We start from the raw sequence: 19,988 nt of genomic DNA on the forward strand, positions 1-19,988 counted from the left end.
ATGCCAACGTGGTTTGAGGTTAGGAAGCGGGCTCACACACGATATCACACTTTGAAGAACTATTCTGAAAGTAAAGCACAAATGAAGGCAATAATTACACAATAATCACTCTTTTAAGGTTAGGTTGTAAGGGAATTCAATGATATTTAAGTTTAGATTTTAGAGCAAGTTGTCAAGTGAGGTTAAGTAAAGGTCAGAGATGTCAGAGTCAAAGTAGGTACTAAGTTATCTATGGGAATGTTGAATTTATAGTAGAAGAGCCGGCCGCAAATTTTCTAACCGACTTGATACCACGATGAAATGCACAATGGTTTCCCATAAAAGTGATGCTAAGACCGAATTCGATAGTCTGCCACGGCGGAACTTGCCGAAAGTACGAAAAAAAAGGCCACTTCCGGTGCGAAAAAAGGGGGCTGATTTAACCCATCTGATACCGAAATAATAGTAATGGCAGCAGTTAGAAATTTACATGTAGACACAGAAAAGCGAAGTCTGCCAGTATTTTTTTTGCCGGAAGTGCTTGGCAGACGCTCTCAAAGGTGGCCACCAGGACCCTAATTTAACTTATCTGATACCACCATGAAACCAATTCCAGTCGGTAGGTATGAACCCTCATGTCAGGAATATATAAGTCTGCCATGGCTTTTCCTGCCGAAACACCTTGGCAGACGAGATTATGTGAGCAAGGAAACCATCGGTTACCCTACACTAACCCATCTGATACCACCATGAAACCAATTCCAGTCGGTAGGTATGAACCCCCATTTTAGGAATATATAAGTCTGCCATGGTTTTTCCTGCCGAAACACCTTGGCAGACGAGATTATAAGCAAGATGACCATCGGTTACCGTACACTAACCCATCTGATACCGCGATGAAACCAATTCCAGTCGGTAGGTATGAACCCTCATTTCAGGAATATATAAGTCTGCCAGGGCTTTTCCTGCCGAAACACCTTGGCAGACGAGATTATGTTAGCAAGGTGTACATCAGTTACCCTACATCAACCTATCTGATACCACCATGAAACCAATTCCTGTCGGTAGGTATGAACCCCCATTTTAGGAATATATAAGTCTGCCATGGTTTTTCCTGCCGAAACACCTTGGCAGACGAGATTATAAGCAAGATGACCATCGGTTACCGTACACTAACCCATCTGATACCGCGATGAAACCAATTCTAGTCGGTAGGTATGAACCCTCATTTCAGGAATATATAAGTATGCCAAGGCTTTTCCTGCCGAAACACCTTGGCAGACGAGATTATAAGCAAGATGACCATCGGTTACCGTATACTAACCCATCTGATACCACCATGAAACCAATTCCAGTCGGTATGTATGAATCCTCATTTCAGGAATATATTAGTCTGCCAAGGCCTTTCCTGCCGAAACACCTTGGCAGACGAGATTATGTGAGCAAGGAAACCATCGGTTACCCTACACTAACCCATCTGATACCACCATGAAACCAATTCCAGTCGGTAGGTATGAACCCCCATTTTAGGAATATATAAGTCTGCCATGGTTTTTCCTGCCGAAACACCTTGGCAGACGAGATTATAAGCAAGATGACCATCGGTTACCGTACACTAACCCATCTGATACAGCGATGAAACCAATTCCAGTCGGTAGGTATGAACCCTCATTTCAGGAATATATAAGTCTGCCAGGGCTTTTCCTGCCGAAACACCTTGGCAGACGAGATTATGTTAGCAAGGTGTACATCAGTTACCCTACATCAACCTATCTGATACCACCATGAAACCAATTCCTGTCGGTAGGTATGAACCCCCATTTTAGGAATATATAAGTCTGCCATGGTTTTTCCTGCCGAAACACCTTGGCAGACGAGATTATAAGCAAGATGACCATCGGTTACCGTACACTAACCCATCTGATACCGCGATGAAACCAATTCTAGTCGGTAGGTAAGAACCCTCATTTCAGGAATATATGAGTATGCCAAGGCTTTTCCTGCCGAAACACCTTGGCAGACGAGATTATAAGCAAGATGACCATCGGTTACCGTATACTAACCCATCTGATACCACCATGAAACCAATTCCAGTCGGTATGTATGAATCCTCATTTCAGGAATATATTATTCTGCCAAGGCCTTTCCTGCCGAAACACCTTGGCAGACGAGATTATGTTGGCAAGATGTACATAAGTTACATGAAACCAATTCCAGTCAGTAGGTATGAACCCGCATTTCAGGAATATCAGGATATCAGGAGGATGCCAAGGCCTTGGCAGACTTGACTTGGCAGACTGGACTTGTCAAACAAGGTATCAGATGGGTAAGACCTAGCCTTGGCAGACTTATATATTCCTGAAATGCGGGTTCATACCAACTGACTGGAATTGGTTTCATGTAACTGATGTACATCTTGCTAACATAATCTCGTCTGCCAAGGTGTTTCGACAGGAAAAGCCTTGGCAGACTTATATATTCCTGAAATGAGGGTTCATACCTACCGACTGGAATTGGTTTCATGGTGGTATCAGATGGGTTAATGTACGGTAACCGATAGTCATCTTGCTTATAATCTCGTCTGCTAAGGTGTTTCGGCAGGGAAAACCTTGGCAGACTTATATATTCCTGAAATGGGGGTTCATACCTACCGACAGGAATTGGTTTCATGGTGGTATCAGATGGGTTGATGTAGGGTAACTGATGTACACCTTGCTAACATTATCTCGTCTGCCAAGGTGTTTCGGCAGGAAAAGCCCTGGCAGACTTATATATTCCTGAAATGAGGGTTCATACCTACCGACTGGAATTGGTTTCATCGCGGTATCAGATGGGTTAGTGTACGGTAACCGATGGTCATCTTGCTTATAATCTCGTCTGCCAAGGTGTTTCGGCAGGAAAAACCTTGGCAGACTTATATATTCCTAAAATGGGGGTTCATACCTACCGACTGGAATTGGTTTCATGGTGGTATCAGATGGGTTAGTGTAGGGTAACCGATGGTTACCTTGCTCACATAATCTCGTCTGCCAAGGTGTTTCGGCAGGAAAAGCCTTGGCATACTTATACATTCCTGAAATGAGGGTTCATAGCGCGTCTGCCAAGCACTTCCGGCAAAAAAATACTGGCAGACTTCGCTTTTCTGTGTCTACATGTAAATTTCTAACTGCTGTCATTACTATTATTTCGGTATCAGATGGGTTAAATCAGCCCCCTTTTTTCGCACCGGAAGTGGCCTTCTTTTTCGTACTTTCGGCAAGTTCCGCCGTGGCAGACTATCGAATTCGGTCTTAGCATCACTTTTATGGGAAACCATTGTGCATTTCATCGTGGAATCAAGTCGGTTAGAAAATTTGCGGCCGGCTCTTCTACTATTACGTTACAATTTAGGCAAAGGAATTTTAAGTTGAGTTTTATTAAAGGAGTTTAAGTTGAATTTAGATTTTAAGCTGAATTTAAGTAAAGGATTTTAAGTTGAAAATTAAGTTAATGCAAAAGGTATTTAAGGTTAGAATGGCAAAGGTAAGTGGTTAGGTGGCAAGGGGGTAAGGTAAGAACGGGTTATGTTGGGCACCCCTCACGGCACTTTCCTCGTTTCGCCAGCCGCCACGCGCTGCCGCCTTGTTGCTATGCGCCTACGCTCCTCTTGGTTTTGACCCGGACCCAGTCGCCGCTGCCTTCCCTCGTTGTTCTTCGGGTTCTCGGGCTGGCGGCGATGGTCAGCAGAGTTGCTCGCTGGTGGTTTGCGTCGGCGCCGGCTCCAGGCCCACGGCGTCCCAAGATGGCGGCTGATGCTCAGGCACTGTAAAAAGCCTCAAGGTATTCCGCGCGTGTCCTGTCACTGGTCGCCAATTTATGTTTGAGCCTTTTGGGCTATTTAAATAAAACTATGGATTAAAAAATATACCATTCTTTTAATGGTGAAAATGTACAATAAAGGTTCTTTTCAAGTCTAGGACACGCGCGTTAGGTATGGTGGTTAGATTGCAAGAGAGAGATGAGATGAGAGTGGTCCGCTGCCTGGGGATGAGTCTTATAGGCGAAACATTGGCGCTAGCATCGCACTTTCTGATTGGCCGCTGATCTCGCCGTACATGTTGGCATCTTGGGCTGCATCTCCACACATCATTGGTTGGTTCGAAGCTGGCTGGGTTGCCAGAGCGCTAACAACGAGGAATATCTGTGTAGAACACATTCTACACAAATATTACTTGGACTTACATTAAATGTTGGCTAACATTGACAAGTTTTTAATTAACGAACAGAAAAACTGGTAGGCGTGTGTGACGTATGATATTATTATTTATATACAAAACCTTATTTACTTATACTTCGTGTTTTAAATATTGGAAAACTTCATTATTTATTTCTACTAATTGATAATACCCACATAATACCCGTACGGTACATAGCACAATACACCGGCATTTTGAACGTTCCGTCATCGCGTCGCTAACTGAACTGACAGTACATACGTCAGAAGTCCGCCAGATTTCTGTCGCGGGGCGAGGTAATTCGAGTCGGGGCGGGGCGGTGCGAGGCCGTTTGTCACGTATAACGTGAATGTTAAATAGTTAACGCTCGCAAAGTTATTTGTTGCCTTAGATATCTTTATTTTATAACTACTTACGCTCATCGAATAATAAAAGTATTTGTATTTATAGTAAACAAATACTTATATTTTGTAACCTACTATTAATTTTGATTTATACTCTCATACGTATAATAATAAAATAACTATTCTTTCTTCAACGCACAGACAGATATCCTACGCTGTGAATGCTGTGATAGGTATTTTATATATACGTACGGCCGACCGGTCCCGGCCGCTGGTCACCCCGCCCTTCCGTCGCGCACCGCGGGAGTCCCCGCGCTCGCGGGCGCCGCGGCCCGCGGCATTCCGCTCTCAGCATTACTACGCACAGGCTGCGTCTCTTTATATTAAATCCTGTTCGCGGAGCGATCGCTACTGCGCGGACGTGTTAAATATTTAATTTGAATTTTAATTAAGTACTTACATTAAAATCAGTGATTCCCATATTGGGTAAGTGTTGCATTAATCATTTTAACTTGCCTAAGTTGTTTTAGCCAATTGATGTAACTTAGCAACCGAGAAATACCGCTAGCTGTAACCTTTGGACTTTCTTTGTCTAGATTGTACACGTGTTAATATTCGAGGCTATCCATACATTTCATTTAAATTTCTTCATGTTTAATAGTGGGAAACATTTGTATTGATTAATGTGAATCAGTAGTGCTGTAGAAATAATACTAATTTCATAATTTTAGACCATAAGCTTTTCTCCTGCATAAAAGGGCTGTTGTTTCTTCTATCCTTACATTTCTATTTCTTTCTTTTCCGCTTTTTCTTCGCAAGATGATTTTGCCCGATTTAATTGCGTATTGCTTTTGCTTATAAATAATACCTAAGATGTGCTAGAGCGCTTGTTTTTAGAAAATAAAAGATATCTGCTTAATTCGCAACACATGTAGGCGTTGTTTACAAGGAAAGGTTCGCTTAATAAATATAATGACTCTCTTACTGTGCTGCACCGCTTTCCTCTTGTAATGTTACCAGTATCTGATGTTGCTACAACCTAATACTAGCGTTATCTGCGGGTTTGCTTGCGCAATTTATTTTCAAACCGCTATTTTAATTAAATTAGTACCTTGTCTGCCATACTGTAGTATGATTATGCCAGTATCTGATGCTCGTTTCACCGCACCGCTTTTTCATGTACCTGGACTGCCCATCACACTAAATGATTGCTTCATTGTAAATAAATACCCACCCTTGTTAGTGCTAGCGTGTGATGGTTACCAGTCCAGGGCGAATATTGAACACAGGCCTAATTTTACTATTGGACGCGTTCCAGGAACTTCCTACGGGGTTGGCATTTATGCCACCATGACCTTGGGCTTGATGAAGCCTTAAGCGCTACCTCCGATGGCTCAGCTACCGTCGTGAGCTGCCTCCGTGTTGACCTTGGATGACCTTGACCTTGGTTGACCTTGACCTTGGCTTCGCATCGTCTCTTGGCCTTAAGCCAATCTCCACCACGCTACGCACATCCGAGGGACGTGGGGTATTGTACTGGAAGACCGGCCAACTCTCTAGTAGACAGACCCAGAATCTAGGCTTCGAACCCACTCTTGTCCTAGCATAATTTTTAGAATTAGTCGAACTAAAATAGGATTAACGCCTTAACTTATTAAATAAAATTTTACTTTACTACTCTAAGCTATAAACTTAATTACTAGGCTCAAACTTAATCTAAACTTAATACCTACGACTTATTATCTTTAAACATTAAACGAGATAGTGTATGTTAGAATTAGAGTTAATTAAATAAATTGTTATTTAGATTTAAATATTCTTGATTATTTACGTCCCCATAGTATCTCCCCAGGTAATAAACGCTTAGGTGATATATTTAGGTGACACGTTCTGTATGATAATACTAATATGACTTATTCTGTGACAGTGATGTGCTTAGGGGTTTCAAGTAATGCGAGATACAACGCTAGATGGCGTTAACATCAATTACACATAGTGCTGCAGACATTTTGCACTATATGTTATTAATATTTTGAGTTACAATGTCGTTGAGTTTTCACTTCTGCCTGCACTCCTGGAGTGCAACCCGTTGTTTTTTTTTTCAAATGCATGTTCTATAAGACATAAACAATTGTAAATATAAAACATTGTACTATTATTACCTAAATATCGTTATTTACGATTAATAATCTATATACATATAATAAAGCTGAAGAGGGTCGAAAGTCTGTACATGGAAGATATTCGAAAAAAAGTTGGCTGGGGATACTTAGAATCGATAACAGAACACGTTCCAACAGTTTTTAGAATTTTTGTCTGTTTGTCTGTTTATCTATTTATCTGTTTGTCTGTTTATTTGAACGCGCATCACGTGAAAACGGCTGAACGGATTTTGATGCAAACTTTACTAATCTGTCGAGAACATCTCCGGCCAGGTTATAGGATATAAAAATTCAACCCCTAAAACGGGGGGGGGGGGGTAGCCACAACACTCGATTGACTTAAGTTTGCCCCTGAATCTTATGGCGCTGCTTAGGAAGGAGGGGCAAACTTTATTCAAATATGTGCTACCACTATAGAGTACCCTGGTAAACTAACAGATGGCGCTGAATTAAATACGTGTTGACATGAATAAGCCACCGAGGAAGGATTTTGCCAAATTAACTCTTAAGTTTAGAAGAGAGGGTACGGATATCAACAAATTTAATTGAATAATTATGTTGATTTAATAATACAACAAAATTAAACGACAGTAAATTAATTGCCCCTCATTGCACAGTGCCATCTTTTGGGGAGCTGAGTAAACATTAAGTACTCAAGAAAACTAAAAATGAGTTTACATAGTACGTAGTGGTAAAATAAACACACATATCAACGCGCGTATAATTGCATAATTATTTAAAATTATTAATTTTCTCCGTCGTGAATTATACCTAATCGTAATTATATCGCATCAATATCAAATCCATATTCATACGTATACAGCACTTAATAATGGCCACGAAGGTGGGTACTTTGAAAAAAAAACATTGACCTCTGTCATTTGCAGTGCCGGATTAACCCTTTTAAGCAAAATAAGCACTTGATTAGGGCACCACGTCTAAGGGGCACCAAAACCGTAGGCAAAAAAACGCGCAGGCTGCATCAGCATTGCAATCGTCGTGGAGTAGGTACCTACATGAAACTTTTATACGTGTACAAGTACCCATCTAATAACGAAGGGTCGTAGGGATCAAGTAAGAGAGTACATAAGAACATCTCCAACGAAGGCTTTCGATTTGACCTTACGCGGAGGCCCTTAAAGGCATGGAAAAATATCTTGCTTTCGGGCTTGCAGCCTGCCGATTTTTTCGACATAGGTTACCGATTTAATAGCGAATTTTGCTCTCTTGCACGCCAGATTTGTCGGCCAAGCCGAGTTGCTCCTTAGCCGCGATCCTGAGACATAACTGTCAAAGTGTTATAAGGGGCCCCGTGAAAGCCGAAAACTAAAAGCATCCTACCAAGTAGCGCTTTCGAGTGAAGCCGAAGAGCGAGCAGTAGAAGGGTCATGATTACATGCATAGATTCGATTTCAAGCCACTCTTTTGCAGTTCGGCGTTAGGTCTTATTCGAGGCCTTCTGCCTTACGGCAAAGTTGATCTTCTGCCTTAAGTGTAACTTGGACGTGGATCCAAATCCAAGCTTTCCTCTTTCGCAACTGGGCCTTCTGCCTTGCTCACACTTCGCCAATTAAATTAACTTGGTCAATTCCAAGCTCTGCTTTCTTGCATCTTTTCACTTCTCTTGCATCAAACAACCTCGCTGAGACCCTTAAATATCGAGCCCTATGCGAAGGTAGGCTGAAAAAAAACTGTCCCATCCCTTAAATTCTCTGTATGAAATCCTGGATCCGCGCCTGGTTGGGACAAAAAGTAAAAACGTACAACTGTTTATCAAATTGTGTTTTTTATATCGAAAAATTTTCGCGCTCGCTTCGCTAGCGTTTTCAATCACTTTCTAAGATATGATAAAGGTGACATTCGGGTGGCGACTGCAGCAGCATTATTCTGTTGTAACGTTACTGCTGCAGCACTGTCAATTTTCGTGATAAAATGATGTGACTGATTTCCATAATGAAAGTAAAAATGTACAACTGTCTATGAAAATTCCAAAATGGCAGCCATGCACTATGTCATAAAAGTCGTCATGGGTGTCGTTTTATAGGTTTTAGGGGGCGCAGATTTCGAAGATGATGACCATTTTAGATTCCAAGATGGCGGCCATGTACTATGTCATAAAAGTCGTCATGGATGGCGTTTTATAGGTTTTAGGGGGCCCCGGTTTAGAAAATGATGACCATTTTGACATCCAAAATGGCGGCCATGCACTATGTCATAAACGTCGTCATGGGTGTCGTTTTATAGGTTTTGGGGGGCGCAGATTTAGAAAATAATGACCATTTTGGATTCCAAAATGGCGGCCATGCACTTTGTCATTAAAGTCGTCATGGGTGTCTTTTTATAGGTTTTAGGGGGCGCAGATTTCGAAAATGATAACATTTTCAATTTCAAAATGGCGGCAATGCACTATGTCATAAAAGTCGTCATGGATATCGTTTTATAGGTTTTAGGGGGCGCAGATTTCGAAAATGATGACTATTTTGGATTCCAAGATGGCGGCCATGCACTATGTCATAAAAGTCGTCATAGAACGACGCTTATCTAAAATAACTCGGTATCTAAAAATATAGGTTTTTCCAAAAGAGACATTTAAAAAAAACACGAAAAATACTTCCTCATAACTTTTTATTACAAAAACCAATCGGAAATCTTCTTACAGTCACAGATTCCTTTTTTATATAAGAATTCGAAAACTACAAAAATAAAATGAATAAAACATAAATCAATACAAAAAACCGTAAAGAAATACCACACTTAGACTTGTGACACGATGAAATCGAGTCACAACTCAAAATAAGTAAGTATTTATGCGCATTAACGTCACAATAGAAAATGTTTCAAGAATGATAATTTTTCTTATGAACAATAATGTATTATTCGTCTTTGAAACAAACATTAAAAAAACATTTATAAAGAATAGTGACTTATTTTGTTTTGTTTCTTTAATACTGTTTTTTTTATTTGAACAATAATGGCCTAAAACGACATGTGTCATAATAATTATTAAACTTTACAGGTAATAACGGTATATTTTAGTTTGTAACATAGGATATGGTTGTATTTTAGTAACTTCTAATTATAAAAATGCGTCTATTATTAGGTAACGTCTAGTATAAGTTTATACAAAATAATTATTTCTCCGTTATCAAAACATATTACAACATAAACAAACTTCAGAAGTAATACTTCTCTAAATTATTAAAGAAAAAAAAACAATAATCTTCTAATAGTTAATCACAGCCATGGTAACACCATAGATAAAATTAAATTATTAAAAGTCCTTGACAGTTGCTAGTTTAGGATTATTTTAATGAGATCTTTTGAGCAATAATAAATCAAGTGTAAGGACTCTTACTAAATTAAATATAGTTTAAAATCCTACTAGTTTATTCTTAATAATAAATCAACAAAAATCTCACTACTGGACCAAATCAGTCTACAGCATCAGTCTTACAAATTTTTATAAAAATTGCTATAAGATCTTGGGACAATATTTTTGGAAATCAATTCAAGAAGACCTTTCTTCTTTGCCTCTGCTACTGGGATCCGTTGTTGATAAACCGGTTTTATAGAGCTTTCATTGTTGTTTCTCGAACTCCTGGTTATTCCTGTATCAATCAAAACTCTTTTGTAGGTTTCTGATTCATTGAATGAAGTCTTATATAAGAAAGAATATTTATTTGTTTCATCCTTTGTTACTTGCACTATTTTAATGTCTGATAATTTTACTACATTGTTATCTGTGTTTTTTTTATAGTTTTTCCCCAATCCTGACGCTATGTGTTTGATATCGATAAAATCAGTATGCATCATCTCTGTTACTTTATATGGTTTTCCAGTTTTTTTTGCATTCCGAATCATAAAATAATATTGATCTGGTGAGTATATGGGACCAGTTTTAAGAGCTTTTTTCACTTGCCTTTCTATAACTGAGTGAGCACTATCACCCTCATTTTGAGTGTGCCCTTTGATCAAAAATTTGTGTGTTATGGAATTTATGTGCTCAAAATTATTAACAACATATACGTAAAGTGCGATCATAAAGTGGTTTTTATGTTGGCCAGTGCAGTTGTCAGAATAAAATATGACATCAAGTTTAGATTTAAGTTGAATTGCCTTAACTTTGAGATCTTCTATGTATTTCATAACACAAGTTCCAATTTCTGCAACTCCGCGCCTAGCTTCGCCCTCATGCCATACATAGCAAGACACATTGTTATCCTTCATGTTGCAGATTGTGAAATTGTAAACATTCAGTTTCGAAAGATAATAAAATGTGGAAACGTCCCCTTTTGGGCACGGCATCGTTGCTTGAAGATCGTAGACGCACACTATAGTAGTATTGGAACTATATTTTTTATCTTTATCCTTTTCAGATCGCGCTAGCATTTTTTCATTTATATGAGTATCAAATTTATCTTTATTTTTTGCTTTTTCCGCCTCTGTTGAGTTCGCATAAGAAACGCAATCCTCACATTGGTCTTTTTTGGGCTGATAAAATGAAATATTGTGTTCGTTAAAAATATGATTATACATTAAATAGTTCGCATAAGGAAGATTTTTCAATTCTCGTTCTTTAGTATAATCCCGATGTAAGTCCGCGATACTTTTGCCTCCATCGATATACTCTTTTGTAGTGCAAGCACGACCGTAATGGCTTTCTACTCTAGGGATTCTATTAATGTGCTCCCGCACGCTGTCTTTAATTTCCGGGTCAACGGTTTTGTGATTTGTGTGCTTACCACGTTGATCTAAAGATAAAACACAACTGTCATTTTCATCCTCAGTTTTTTGTATTACAGTTCTGATGACACGATCTGTGATATCTAATGTGGCCTTGAAAAATGTCTTGCACACCCTTATCCTCTGCTGATTTACAGTGAAATAGAATGCATTATTGTGACCACGGTTGCTGTTGTGAACTTTGTACGAGTATTTTGGGTAGATAGGAGAAATATGCCGTAAAATGTACTCACGTTGTCGCTGCAAGTCACCCATTTCCCAGTAATTTTCAAAGATTATTTTGCGTTGAGTTTCGGTGAAGATTTGGGTACAATTTCGCTTACATTTTATAGTACAGGGTGGTTTCAATGTTTTCTCAGGTACAATACGGTTCGATCTTGAAGTATACGACTTACCATTATTTTTCAGTCTCTTGGCTGTGTTGCGAATCCAACTCTCAGGTGCCGCTTTTCTTTTTCGTGTCCCTTTATTATTACAAGAAGGCTCGTTATTTTCGGCAATGTTAGATCCAGTTGTATCATTTTCATTATTATGACATCCATTTGAAGGAGTGGTATCGCTATCTGAACTGGAAGAGTCGTCAGTGGAAGAGTAAGGAACAATATTGATGTTCGGTTTACCCTGCCGAGCTCGTTTATCGTTCACAGTTGAGCTCAATTGAGTATTTGTGTTGTCATCCTCCTCACTATCAGCAACGGAGTTGCATGAGGAAGGTATTTCGATTTGTTCAGTGTTCGGATAGTTGTCGATAACATTATACACTGGGGAAGATAATGGCTCGATATGGGATACCTCATTAGAAATACTGACCTTCTTCACTCGGACTTGGTTTGAATCGTCTTCGGAATCTTCTGAACTGCTCGAGGAAGAGCTGGAAGAAGAGCCGGAAGAAGAGCTGGAAGAAGAGCTGGAAGAAGAGCTTGAAGAAAAGCTCGAAGCTTTCGGCGGAGATTTCGGAGGAGGAATTTGAATACACTCCTTGGAAGTCACATTAAATGCAGATATTTGAGTGCTGTCATGCGTGTTATCTCGACCTTTAACGTCAATATTTTGTGAGTCTGTATCTTTCATGCTAGTTAACATCAAGGTATTATTTTCTTTTTCCGTTACCGAGCCCCTAAAATTCGTGCTGTAATTTTTTTGAAATTTTATGACATTTTCAGGATTTGCACATACCATAATATCTGGTTTTTCATTTAGTACACTGCAGCTGGTTTTTGAGTGTAGTTTCCGTTTTTTGCGGGGTGCACTTACGCCATTCTCACTAGAACTCGAAGAGGAATATGAACGACGTCGTGGGTAGTCTGTAAACGTGGGATCTTTCACACTGTCGTCTGATGAATAATCTTCATGGTCAGTCAAATCTGCTCTACAAGGTGGCCGTTTTTTTCCAATGTTCAGGTTGATTTTTAGATTTTGGAACATTTTTCCTGTTCGTGTGTTCATTTCTGTAACCAAAGTGTATAATCAAGTTATAATCTACCGAAAGAAAGGCTGGTTCTCAGACGCAAAGTTGTCCATGAAAGTAATAATTATGGGACACAATGGGCAATTTTATAAGACTTATTCTACAAGCGCTTCGAAAAGTGACATTTCAAGAGAAGAAACGCCGCAAAAACTCTTCAGTTAGTCGTAAAAAAATACATTTATGTAGTTTAATACAATAGCATAAGTACAGAAAAGTGTGAAGTAAGTACAGTCGACTACAAAGAGATCGATACAGCCAATGTTAGAAAAATAATCTGACAGACATTGTATACACTACTTTACTGTCTTGACATTAAGGTTTTGTTTACATAATTATTTTTTGTAACATTCGCTGTATGTATGTTATTTTAGTCAACCTGTACATAGATTTATAAGTTTTTTGCTCAATAAGTCTTGTCGTCTAGTACCCATAAGGGTACTAGATGTTAATTTTATTATTTAATAGATAATAATTACTTGAATACGTAAGAATGCCAGTTATTATAAAAAATATCCACGTAAGATTATTAAGCATGATAGTTATTTATCGTCTGTAGTGACTGTATTCGTTTTGAATCAAATTATAAGATGCTTAATTATAATGAACATGGTCTGAATTCGTATAGTATACCTCTAATTAACTAATTTTATGTAGTATAGGAGCTTATATCGCTTACGTGAACAAGTCAACTTTCATTATTTTCGTGAATACTCGCTTATTTCTTATTAAGTCATAACATCTGTACTTACTAAACTGAAATAAATGTCATATACTAAGAAAAAGTATAGTAGTAGTAGTAGTTTTTCTTAGTATATGACATTTATTTCAGTTTATAATTTATATAGTAGTGTTTCTACTTGATAAAAACAAATTAAAATATTTTCTGAAAAATAATTTACTTTGTTCAAATACTTCATAGTATTGATTGGCAGCGCCATCTCTCTCGCTAGCTCGGTATCATCATGAGAATGATCCAGATAGAAGGTTCGAACCATACTGTTCTACCTTAGAGATGGCTAGGGGGCGCCACAAGCCTTCAGTAGGAAGTGCATATACTTGGAAAATTTGACTAATGTCGCTGTGGCCCGGTGGCCGAGTGGTTCAGGCACCTGCCGCGATAGCAGAGGACGCTGGTTCGATTCCAGCCTGGGGCACTGGAGGCCTTGGTCACTTTTTCTTAGTATATGACATTTATTTCAGTTTATAATTTATATAGTAGTGTTTCTACTTGATAAAAACAAATTAAAATATTTTCTGAAAAATAATTTAATTTGTTCAAATACTTCATAGTATTGATTGGCAGCGCCATCTCTCTCGCTAGCTCGGTATCATCATGAGAATGATCCAGATAGAAGGTTCGAACCATACTGTTCTACCTTAGAGATGGCTAGGGGGCGCCACAAGCCTTCAGTAGGAAGTGCATATACTTGGAAAATTTGACTAATGTCGCTGTGGCCCGGTGGCCGAGTGGTTCAGGCACCTGCCGCGATAGCAGAGGACGCTGGTTCGATTCCAGCCTGGGGCACTGGAGGCCTTGGTCACTTTTTCTTAGTATATGACATTTATTTCAGTTTATAATTTATATAGTAGTGTTTCTACTTGATAAAAACAAATTAAAATATTTTCTGAAAAATAATTTAATTTGTTCAAATACTTCATAGTATCTGTACTTACTGTTTCACGGATAGTGTCCCATCCACTAATAATTCTGTGTTGCACAAAATGTTACCACTGTTCCACTGGACTATTTCGTGTTATGCCACTATTGTACATAAAGGTTAAGGTGTGTTGTTGTATTATTTCGAGATGTGCCGTTAGTCTACAAACAACCATAGTGACCGTGTCAATTGCTATGGCTCAACTGGCCAACGGGCGGTCTTGCAGATAAAATGGCGTCGACTCCCCACCAATGACATAACGGCACAGTGCTGCCACGGTGGTAAATTTTTGAACTAGAACACGGGAGTCTTAGTCACGATAAACTTTAGCGTATTCTGCGCCTTGTCTTATACTTATTTGCAAAATGGACTATTTCGTGATACCGACTTGTTTTAGATAAGCGTCGAGATGTCGTTTTATAGGTTTTAGGGGGCGCAGATTTCGAAAATGATGACCATTTTGGAATCCAAAAAGGCGGCCATGCAGTATGTCATAAAAGTCGTCATGGCTGTCGTTTTATAGGTTTTAGGGAGCGCAGATTTCGAAAATAATAACTATTTTGGAATCCAAGATGGCCGCCATGCACTATGTTAAAAGTCGTCATGGATGTCGTTTTATTTCGTCATGGTCATCAATTTCGAAATCTGCACACCTGTTTCAATTAAGGTATCGGTAGATGCATCCTAGTAAGTCAACAACATCTATATCTACTATCGAAATGTACTTCTGATAGTACTTATGTAGTAGTACGAAATGTAATCTGAAAGGAATCAAGTAATATATATTCCTGTACCTAATGAAGAATCGACATTGATTTCTATTACTAGTAATTGTAGTATTCGAAAAATTGATTCCTGATTCCTCAAATGGAATTGTACTTAGTAATTCGGTATTTTTAGATTACAAAGTAATCTAGGAATCGGTAATCAGATTACAAAGTAATTTCAAGTAATCGTGGAATCAGGAATCAATTACGAAATGCCCATCTCAGACTAAGTAGCACTGCATTCAATTGATCTGTTTGGCGAACCGCGAGTTCACAGTTCGGGGCGAACTACTATATGTATAGGTTTTAGGGTGTACAGAATTCGAAAATGATGACCATTTTGGAAACCAAGATGTCTACCGTACACTTTGTCATAAAAGTCGTCATGGATTTCGATTTATAGGTATTAGGGAGTGGAGAATTCGAAAATTATGACCGTTTTAGAATCTAAGATGTCTGCCGTGCACGTTGGTCATGGTCATCATTTTCGAATTCTACTCTTCCTAACACCTATAAATCAACATCCATGACGGGTCATATGACAAAGTGCACGGCAGACATCTTGGAATACAAAATGGTCATCATTTTCGAATTCTACACTCCCTTAAACCTATAAAACGATATCCATGACGACTTTTATGACAAAGTGCACGGCAGTTATCTTGGATTCCAAACTGGTCATCATTTTCGAAATCGGCACTTCCTAAAACCTATAAAACGATATTCATGACGACTTTTATGACAAAATACGTAGCCGCCATCTTGGATTATAAAATGATCATCGTTTTCGAATTCTGCACTCCCTAAAACCTATAAATCGACATCCGTGACGACGCAAGTTATCTTTATTTTCAGATCTAACAAATTGCTACAGAATACAAAGGACAAAAAAGAAGCGAGGAGGTAATGAAACAAGCAAAAATACAGATGATTCCTCGACGCAATTGGGTGATTCTTAAATTGTGTCCAGATTTTTTTTGTCATAAAAGTTTTTATTTTTCACATATTACTCTCACAAGTTCCGTGACATTTCGACCTTGTAATTTTTTAAGTAAATGTTTTTGTTTATCTATGAGGATCTTACTAGAATACTATAATCAAGGTATGTTTATATTTGATGATTGAAAAAGTAACGCAAAAAAAATATATTTGTGTCTTATATTCCTGCCGAAGACTTTTATTTTACCTTTTCCGTCTACACAAGTTTGGCCAAGTAATAAGAATTTAGGGTTCTCAATTTTATTTTGACTTCTACAACAGTAAAGCTACGAGGCCATGTTTGGTATCGTTTTCGTATAAATTCGCAGTACCAAAGTTAGTTAAGGTTGATGACACCATTGATGACACATTGACACCATTCCGAAGTAAAAACATATAAACTTATTAAAATACTATTTTTTAAACTCCTCTTCACGCTTAAACTGCTGAACAGTTTTAATTTAAATTTGGTACACATATATTTTGAGTCCCGAGACAGGACATAATAAGTTATCTCAAAAATCATCCTTTAAATGTGTGAAATGAGGTGTAGGGGGGAATTCAGAATTGACTTCTTGAAGTTAATACTGTTTAAGTTTAGGTTTGAAGTCATGTTTTTTATCATTTTTAACTAAATCAAAGATGTAGACCATCCCAAATTTCATATAAATCGGTTCAGCGCTTATTGATTTCCCGTACAAATTTCCACGCCAAACAAACAAACAAACAAACAAAATTTACTTTATTCATGTAGGCCTAGCAACAAGCTCTTATGAATCGTAATTAATCTTAATCTAATTATCAGAGCAATTTATTGATGTTAATATTATTCCATAATAAAATTGGATTATTATACATATCAAATTTAACACTAAAAATTTCACAAAAGGATCGTCAAACATTAAAAAGATTGTATAAAAAAATACTAGTCTAGAATTTCTAGAATAAAATCTAAATGTCAAAAAAAAAGCATAAGTAACAAAAGAAGTAGATAGTATTACATCGGAATATCCATTTCCTCATCAATAATCAAATATACCTAATAAATAAATAATCATTTCGAATAACAATTAATCCCACGTTGTAATATCATTCATGTAGTCTTGTGTGGTATAATAAGCTTTAGAAATAAGTTTACGCTTTACATAATTCTTAAATTTATTAATAGATAATTCAGTAATATGGTTTGGAAGTTTATTATAAAATCTTACACAATTACCCATGAATGATTTTTTAATTTTATGGAGCCGAGTGAAGGGCACTGCGAGCTTATGTTTATTTCTAGTATTAATATTATGAATTTCACAATTTTTCCTAAACTTTACAATATTTTTATGTACATACAGAATATTGTCATAAATGTATTGACAGTGCACTGTCATTATGTCAATTTCCTTAAATTTATCTCTAAGTGAGTCTCTATGGTTCATTTTGTATATTGCTCGAATAGCCCTCTTCTGCAGAACAAAAATGGTATTTATCTCTGAAGCACCGCGCCACTTTTCACACCTTCAAAAGATGATTTTGGTTATAAGATCTATCCTATGTCCTGTTCCGGGACGCAAACTATTTCTATACCAAATTTCAACGAAATCGGTTCAGCGGTTAAGCGTCAAGAGGAGTTTCAAAAAAACCGGACAAGTGCGAGCCGGACTCGCGTATTAAGGGTTCCGTACATTAAGTCCGACTCGCGCTTGACTGCACATTTCTAATAGGTTTTCCTGTCATCTATAGGTAAAGAACTATTTTGTGTATTCAGACGGACATACATACAGACGCACGAGTGATCCTATAAGGGTTCCGTTTTTTCCTTTTGAGGTACGGAACCCTAAAAAGATTTTATTTTATTTTGTGGAATGGTGTCAATGTGATACCTTAGATGGATTCAGCACCCCAGATTTATACGAAAACGATACCAAACACGGCCTAGCACCTTCACTGATATAGATATATCAAGATAAAATTGAGAGCCCTAAATAAACTTTCAAGAGCGGATATCTCAAAAACTATTCAACATATCGAAAAAATTGACTGAATAAACTTGTAACAAATTAAATTAACTTTCATTTTGTATAAGTGGCCATGTCGCTGAGATGCATAGTTTCCGAGATATAATCGGAAAACCGGAAAATGGGACCTTCAAAGCCCCCTCTCTCCCCCCCGCTCAAGGGCTACGGCCGGGGACTTTTGATATGTTCACCTCCTAACTTGTCAAACCGAATTACGGAGTCAAAAATTGTGTTCCGAGCATTTCCCTCTACAACTTTTGGAGCATTCGTTGCCTGACCTAAGTAGCTTATTGCATTTCTTTAAAAACTTTTCTGTAAATAGCAGGAGATCTAAGGTCCACCACCTTGCATGTTGGAGACAAAGCAAACCGCTTGGAACAGGTGTTCCTGGGGGTGATCTGAGCTTATTAAGCCCGGTTGCCAAGAGGTTCCCCCCAGCAGGTGGGCAGGGGAGGGGGGGTAAAAGTGCCTCCGGCGCGCCTCACTATAAGCTTTATATCTGCATACATCTCGCAACTATATCAAGTTTGGTGTCTTTTTCGTGTAATTCGAGGATGAAGAATTCAGTTCTGTGACTAAATTTTCACTCACCCATACAAAAACTTCGAGAAATTCAAAATTCAAAAAAAATCTTTTAATTTTTTTTTTCGTAAATCCTCTAAAAAATTTAAACTATGAGGATTTGCTCTAGAAAAAAAAAATACATGTGAATAGCCCAGTTATCCTACTATACAGAATAGTAAACTTGACAAACATTTTTTATCATAACTCTGTTAAAAAAAAATGTTTTGTGTCGCGCGGCGTACCTGCATTGTAAGAGCGGTATGCAGCGTTTAGGATTTTTAAGTATGTTTAGTTGATTTCTGATAAGTTGTTATTCTTCTGGTTGTAGATTACATTAATAAATTACTCCTGTAAGTGATATATATACAAATATAAATTAAATATATAAATAAAGATGTTGGGAAAACTTTCGCCAACAGAGTTAAGTATTATAAATGTGATAAAATTAACATTATTATTTGCATGTCTTTTCCATATATCGGGACCATGGGGTCCCGGACCTTTGGGAGGCGTACGTGGGGACGAAGCCAACAGCGCAGAGGCCCTTTAAGGCACGTTAATCTAAAAGCAAGGGATACATGTGGTGGATACTATCCCCGAACGCACAATGTGAATAATGTGATACATCCGGAGATGGTCCCCGCCAGGTGCAAAGACTATTACAGTGCAGCACTTTTGTGCTGCGATGGGAACTAAGGTCATGGGCTATAGATTTGAAAGTTGGATGGACTGGATAATGGGCCATGGGAGAGACTAGCGGACACCTGCCGTGACAATCAGTCTCAAAATTGTAAATGACAGGTGGTGACTCGCCAACTCATTGAGTGGGCCCCGCAATGGCCGCACGCACAGTGCGACAACAGGGCAACACTTTGGAGTGGCTGTGAGTTTGTCGAGAGGTGAGTCTGCGGTAGCCAGATCCCGGTAATCCGTTCAGCAGGCCGCCGGCGTTATGACATTTTACACTTCCAACCTGGAGCATAGGTCCCGCTCTTGCGACTCCATTCTGGCCGGCCAATCAAGGCAAGCACAGAGGCGAGGGCCAGATGACAGGGCCCTCTGGAATAGGGGTCCGCGGTGTCGTCACTCACCGTTAGCTCGC

The 19,988-nt window shown here is 38.4% G+C and overlaps 1 protein-coding gene across 1 annotated transcript in view; it reads right to left on the reverse strand.

Moving 5' to 3' along the window:
* The window catches only part of LOC134806711 (uncharacterized), a 29,075-nt gene extending 16,528 nt beyond the window's left edge, over nucleotides 1–12,547 (reverse strand). Inside the window, exon 1 of the mRNA XM_063780035.1 lies at nucleotides 11,307–12,547. Coding sequence (XP_063636105.1) covers nucleotides 11,307–12,525 — 1,219 coding nt within the window. The 5' untranslated portion in view covers nucleotides 12,526–12,547. The remainder of the gene's footprint in view (nucleotides 1–11,306) is intronic.
* Nucleotides 12,548–19,988: the final 7,441 nt, after the last annotated feature.

This window comes from Cydia splendana, chromosome 3 (assembly GCF_910591565.1).
Source record: "Cydia splendana chromosome 3, ilCydSple1.2, whole genome shotgun sequence".
Lineage (NCBI taxonomy): Eukaryota > Metazoa > Arthropoda > Insecta > Lepidoptera > Tortricidae > Cydia > Cydia splendana.